This window comes from Pteropus vampyrus, unplaced genomic scaffold (genome assembly GCF_000151845.1).
Source record: "Pteropus vampyrus isolate Shadow unplaced genomic scaffold, Pvam_2.0 Scaffold19, whole genome shotgun sequence".
NCBI lineage: Eukaryota > Metazoa > Chordata > Mammalia > Chiroptera > Pteropodidae > Pteropus > Pteropus vampyrus.
The window spans coordinates 6786097-6792909 of record NW_011888800.1 but is presented as its reverse complement, the minus strand read 5'-3'; the positions used below and the strand labels follow the sequence as shown (position 1 = coordinate 6792909).

The following is a 6813-nucleotide window of genomic DNA, read 5'->3' as shown; positions in this document are numbered from 1 at the left end:
TACTTCAAAGAAAGGACCGAGGAGGAAGGAAAAGAAAGAGTCCAAGGACATTGTCAGATTTGGAGACTATTCAGGCTCTACCCCTTCTAGTTCATTAGCTTCAGAGAATTGTGCTACCATTGTCAGAAATAAGGAAGTTAGGAGACGAGTTCATTTAATAAAAGGAGAGGGGTGTCATTTTAGATGAACATTTTGGGTGGCAGCTCCCACAGGTATTTCAAAGATACTGGCCAGGGCTAGAATGCAAGATCTGGGCAGGAAAAGGAGGTTTGTGGGACATTAGTAGTTGGGATCAGCTGGAGAAGAGGTGGAAGGAAAGGTAGTGAGAAGCTGAGGCTAAGGCTGTGTGGGAAAGGGGGAAGGGCAGATTAGAAGCCCAGGAGGCAGCCTCAGACTAGTGATAGAAGGATGACATGGAAAGTGGAGACCATGGAGGCTGGAGGGCTGGCCTGTGAGCTCCTGTTCCGGGGGAGCACAGTGAGGCTGACTCAGCCCCATGCTGCTGAGTTTGCCAGTTCCCTCTCAGGACACAAGCACATCAAGTAGAGAAAAACCTCAGGAGACCAAATTAATTGGAAAGCTCTAAAAATGTGCAGTCTAATTATTGTAGTATTATTAATAGTATGTTGGTAAATAAGTGGGTTTTTTTTTTCAGCTTTACTGAGATAGGATTAACAAAAAATAATTTAAGTGTTAAATATAAAATTCTTTTCTTGAATCTTTGTTATTTAAAAGCTTTCTGACCTGCCCATCTGAGTCTCTGGGCTTGTTCTGAGTAGCAGGCCTGATTTGGGGGCCTTGGAATGGAGTATGCAGAGAAAATAGAAAAAGGCTGCATGAGGTTCATTTCATTCACAAAGGGCCTCGCCATGGACCTTTTTAAGTAAACTCTCACTACTGTCGTTCTTTTATTAACCCCTTTTCAGCAGTAGGAAAATTAGTGCTGGTGTAGGGGTAGATTTCTTTTGGTTTATGCTTGTTGAGTTGAGGTTTGGTTGTAGGTATCCCAAAGTATGCAGTCATTTTAAATAAGTTAAGGAATGAACAGAAATGCCTAAGAATTTGACTACACCTGAGGTGGACCTGTGGATCGCTGACTCTGGGACTGTCTGCCACTTACTAACTTCTTTGATCTCCGGGCAAGTCCCCTAACTCCTCTGGGCCCGAGTATACTGATCCCTCTCTTCCCAGAGATCTCGCTTGGATTGTTAAGAGACAGGGCAAATAAAGCACTTTTGCAAGGCTAAAACCAAGTTCAACTGTGTTGGACATCTTAGTAACAAAAATGTAATAAGCCAGACCAAAAAAGTTCAAAACCATATGATATCACTTATATGTGAGATTTAAACCTAAAAACAAGTGAACAGGACAAACAAACAGAGACTCATGGACATGGACAATAGACTAGCGGTTACCAGAGGGTAGCGGGGAGGGGAGGCAGATGGGGTAAAAGGGGTCAAATATGTGGTAACGTTAAAGAATTTAAAAAAATAAATTTAAAAAAAGAAAAAAATGTTATTACTGCCATGATTCACTGTCAGGGCCATGTTTTAATTTTTTGGATTGTTGTCATTTAATAAACTTTGTTTAGAACAGTTTAGATTTACAGAAAAATTGAGACGATAATAAGAGAGTTCCCATATGCCTCACACCCAAGTTCCCCCATTATGAACATCTTACATTATATAGTACATTTGTCATAATAAACCAGCACTGATACATTATTATTAGTTGAAGTTCATATTTTATTTAGAATGCCTTAGTTTTTACCTTACGTTCTCTTTCTGTTTCAGTAACCCATCCAGCATACATTATATTCAGTTGTCATATCTCCTTAGGCTCCTCTTGACTGGCACTTTTTCAAACTTTTCTTGTTTTTGATGACCTGGATAGTTTTGAAGAGTACTGGGCAGGCATTTTGTAGAATGTCTTTCAATTGGAACTTTACTACTGTTTTTTCTTATTAGACCGTGGTTCTCGTGAGGAAGACTAGAGGGTAAAAATGCCATTGCATCACATCGTATCTAGGGTACCTATTATCAACTTATCAATGTTGATCTTAATTTTGATCACCTCGTTGAGGGAGTGTTAGGATTCTCCACTGTAAAGTTATTCTCTCACCCACCCCTCATCCCCACCCTAACCATTTCATACTGTCCTCTTTGGAAGGAAGTCGCTATGTACAACCCACACTTAAAGAGCTGGAGTTTACACTCTTATTCTTGGGGGCAGAGTATTTATATACATTATTTGGAATTCTTCATGGGAAATTTGTCTATTATGTGTTCAATCATTTATATGAGAATAGACTTGTGGATATTTATTTTATACTTTGTTCTATGATCCAATACTTCTTTATTTTGTTGCTCAAATCGTTACAGATTTGGCCTTTGGAAGCTCTTTCAGTTGGCTCATAAGTCCATTTGTCATTCCTCCATCTTGCTATTGTTTTGTTTTGTTTGTTTTTTAGCACTTCCTTACTTTCTATACTACAAAATGCTCCAGGCTCATCTTTATTTTTCCTGCCCCGGTCCTAGAATTGGTCATTTCTCCAAGGAGAATGTCAGGGCCAAGTTGAAATCTTAGCAAATGTCTGGCTGGAAGATAGAACAGACAATCTGACAGAAATAAGACTCAACCCACCCTTAGGAGGGGACTTTCCCAGCAGTAGCAGCCAGAATTGCAAGTCCTTAGCTGAGAAATAAGTGACTCACCAGCTCCCCAGGTTGTCTCCTCCCTCCCCCTCTTGCTGACAAGACTGTCCCTAAACCAGCTCAGACAGAGGGACCGAGGTCAGAAAAGTGTCCCCACCCATAAGGCCAGAGAAGAGTGAACCGTCTCAGGCCAAGTCAAGGCTTTTACCCATGCCCAGCAGACACCTCCCCCCATTTGTGTATTATTTATACTCCTCCTACCCGCGGAAAGGATTAAACAGGATTATCCTCAAATTTACAGCTACAATTATTAAAACTTAGGTAAAAGGACAAGAGCACTGTAAAGAGCCTATGTGTGTGTAGTGATTTTACCCAGACACCTTGACTGTGGCAACTTCCCTAGTTTCCCTGAATCAGATGCCTAGCATCAGAAGGGCTTTCAGAAATGAATATGCTTCACCTGTCATTTTATAGCACTGAGATGGAACAAGTGATTTTTCAAGAATGACACAGCTAATGAGCTGAAGGACCAGGAATACTGGGACATGTCTCCTGATATCCAGGTCTTTTCAAATCCCCATTCTTGACTCGCTTTCCAGAAAAAAACAAACAAAAAAAATAGCTTTCAGGACCTTCTGTGGGATACAATAGCAAGACAACACTTTGGAGCCTCTTTCATTTGCTGAATGAATAAACTTATGTGGATGTGGCCGAGAAGTCTTTGGGACTATAATTAGGGATGATTAGCACCCCCAGAGTTTGGACACAGGGGATGTTGGATGTAGACGTGGGGATATGGAAGCAGATACTGATAATCTTACGATTGCCCCACAGTCAAGATTTTAATGGTTAAATCGGCAGCTTTCTAGTTGTCCTCAACTTTAACTTAAAAAGAAAAAAAAATCAGGGACCTGAGACTTTTTCCAAGAGATTCAGAGATTTGGATTTATAGATTTTTATATTACCAACTGTTTGAGAAATCGTATTATCTCTTTAATATTCATTGTCCTCTCCCCCTCACAACATTCCCTGAACAATTCATGAATAATATGTTTTCAATAATCTTTGTATAGGCTGAGATGAAAGACAGCCTTGGAGTTCAGAGAAAGGATTCTGGGCCGGTGTCACTTGGTGTGGCCACAATAAAAAGATGAAATTAGCATCAAGCTACTCTACATTTGCTCTCTTGGTGAACTTTCTAGCACTACCTGTCATATCTTATCTCAGTCTGTAAACTTTTAGGGCAAGGACAGCTGATAGCCCAGAGCAGCATCAACAAATAGGTAGGTAATTACTATGTGTTTTTGATGATGATGATGATGATGATGATGATGATGATGATGATGATGATACCAGGGGCTTGGGGACTTGGAAAATATTCAAATGAAGAACTGTCCTTGAAGATCCTCCCCAGCTAGCTTCTCCAACTCCCGAGTTCCTTTAGTGGAGCACAATGAAAGTATTTAAAGCCTGCCTTCAGGCAGAGCCTAAAGGAATCTCTTTCGTGGAAGAGAGTACAATACATTTGTGCTTGTGTTCACGCTCGAGTTTATCTTCTGCCTCTTCATGATCTGTCTATTTTAAAAATCATTCTTTAATCAATAAGTTATCCAGATTTCTTTTTACTCGTACAAATATATGTGTAGTTTCTGTTTTAATTTGAACACAGGTTTAATTTGAACATGCTGCATTATGTGTTTCCAACTTGCTTCTTCCTCCTAACAACAAATACTCGATCTTTCTCTGCCAAGATACCTAGATCGGCCTCATTTTGGCGATTCTTCGTCCCTGTACCTGTGGCATTCTCTGCGCGTCACTTGTCGGCCTGCCTCTCTCGCTCCGGGTGTTTGACATGGCCCGGCCACTAGCGCCGGGTGCGCGCTGTAGGGGGAGGTCCCAGGAGGACGCCGGCGGGTGGGCGGGGCCAGGGACGTTCGGGCAGATGAGTGGGCGGGGCCCCACATATACCGACGGGTAGCGGCGGATCGACGCGCGCCGCCACGGCGGACTCAGTCAGTGGCAGCTAGTGGAACCTGCTTCTCCGAGCGCAGCTGAGCCTGGTCCCAGACTGTCCCCGGAGCGGGCCATGCCCCCGCGGGAGCTGAGCGATGCCGAGTCGTCCCCGCTCCGTGCCCCGACCCCTCCCCCGCGGCGGGGCAGCGCGCCCCCCGAGCTGGGCATCAAGTGCGTGCTGGTGGGCGACGGCGCCGTGGGCAAGAGCAGCCTCATCGTCAGCTACACCTGCAATGGGTACCCAGCTCGCTACCGGCCCACGGCACTGGACACCTTCTCCGGTACGTTCAACGGCCCCGGCGGCCTAGTGGCTGGGAGTGGAGTGCACGCGGGGGCTAGGGCTGGCGCGCAGGCGGGAGGGCACGGCTCTCCCCTCGAGGCAGGAGGAGCAGGCCTCGAGGTGGCGCTGGTGAGGCCTGGTGGGGCCCAGGACTCTTCCTAAGTCAGTCTATCCTCCGCCCCGCCCCTACAGTGCAAGTCCTGGTGGATGGAGCCCCTGTGCGCATTGAGCTCTGGGACACGGCGGGACAGGTGAGAAGCTGGGAGCAGTCTCTAATGGTGTAGGGGGAGGTGGGCTGGAGTCTGGAAAGACCCCAGATGGATCAAGAATGGAGAAGGCCTTGGGCCCTTGGTTACTGGTCTCAGGCCTCCAACCCCAAGTGACAGGCGAATTCCCGCTCCCTGTGACAGGGAATAATCCCACTAATGACCTGGCCTTCTCATCCCAGGAAGACTTTGATCGCCTTCGCTCCCTCTGCTACCCGGATACCGATGTCTTCCTGGCCTGCTTCAGCGTGGTGCAGCCCAGTTCCTTCCAAAATATCACAGAGAAATGGTTGCCAGAGATCCGCACTCACAACCCCCAGGCGCCAGTGCTACTGGTGGGCACCCAGGCAGACCTGAGGGATGATGTCAATGTACTGATTCAGTTGGACCAGGGGGGCCGGGAGGGCCCCGTGCCCCAACCCCAGGCTCAGGGTCTGGCAGAGAAGATCCGGGCCTGCTGCTACCTCGAGTGCTCTGCTTTGACGCAGAAGAACTTGAAGGAAGTGTTTGACTCAGCCATTCTCAGTGCCATCGAGCACAAAGCCCGCCTGGAGAAGAAACTGAACGCCAAAGGGGTGCGCACCCTCTCCCGCTGCCGCTGGAAGAAGTTTTTCTGCTTTGTTTGAATGGCTATGGCAGAGTAGGGAGCAGTAGGAATAAAGCCACAGACATCTGGAACCTGGGGTAGGGGACCTTTGAGGGGGCTACTGGCAAGGCCAAGCCACCCCATGAGACTCAGTTCCATTCTGAACACTGTGGAGACACAGGCCTCTAACTGCCCACTTGTATGCCAGGATGAGCTTAGGGCCTGGAGGAGGGAAGGCTCTGATTTAGATTTCTGTGGTCAAGGTTTACAGAGAAATCCCAGCACTTTGATTTTCATGGGATAGTCCTAACAGTGTCAGTCACCTCTAAGCAGTTTAGAATCCAATTCCGTTTCTTACTATGGGTCCTCAGGTCAGCCTGGCTGAATTAGGACCCTTAGTGGTGGTTCCCATCCCCTCCTTGGCATAGGGATAAGGGAAGGCCTAGAAAATAGCTGGGCATCTTGGAGGGCTGGAAGCAGTCCAGCCTGATTTGGAGAGAAGTTTTGGATGGACTGGGTAAGATGGAAGTCAGTGAGAGTTTGAGAGGTAGCATAAAGTGAGGATTTGGATCCTTGGAACAGGAGGCAGGCTGGGAGGAGGAGGCGGAGAAGAGAGCTAGGCCTGGAAGGAGGAAGAGTGGAGAGAAGGAGAGCAGAGAAGTGGGGCAGCTGAGGAGCAAGGCTGACACCTGGGCTGCCCTCAACCCCCAAGGCCAGGGAGGGCGGGGCTGGTCCCTGGGAAGAACTGGGTCTCAGGGCTCCCTAGGCACTGCCCAAACTGGCTGGGCCAGGAGTGGGGCAGGAGGTTAGAGACAAGGCCCAGGTGAGAGGAGGGGGAGGAGCTGCAAACTACAGCCTGAAGGAAGAAGGGACTGGGGGTCACCTCTTTCTTTAAAGTCACAGCCTAGAAGGTAGGGCAGTGCAGAGTCTGCAAATAAAACCTTAAGTTTCTGAAGCTGTCTTTTGTCATTTCCTGGAATGGTCAGCCCATTGTTCTCACAGCCCTCAAGGCCC

The 6813-nt window shown here is 47.1% G+C and overlaps 1 protein-coding gene across 7 annotated transcripts in view; it reads left to right on the top strand.

The window, feature by feature from the left end:
* Positions 1-6754, top strand: part of RHOV (ras homolog family member V) — a 17108-nt gene extending 10354 nt beyond the window's left edge. For 2 of the 7 annotated variants that reach the window (XM_023527763.1, XM_023527760.1), the window contains exons 2-5: positions 3897-3937; positions 4406-4948; positions 5140-5198; positions 5396-6754. In XM_023527763.1, the coding sequence (XP_023383531.1) occupies positions 4741-4948; positions 5140-5198; positions 5396-5839 (711 nt within the window). In that variant the 5' untranslated portion in view covers positions 3897-3937; positions 4406-4740 and the 3' untranslated portion in view covers positions 5840-6754. Of the gene's footprint in view, positions 1-1453; positions 4949-5139; positions 5199-5395 lie in introns of those variants that run through there. The other 5 variants (XM_023527761.1, XM_023527762.1, XM_011354930.2 and 2 more) reach the window with 4 other exon arrangements.
* The last annotated feature ends 59 nt before the right edge of the window (positions 6755-6813 follow it).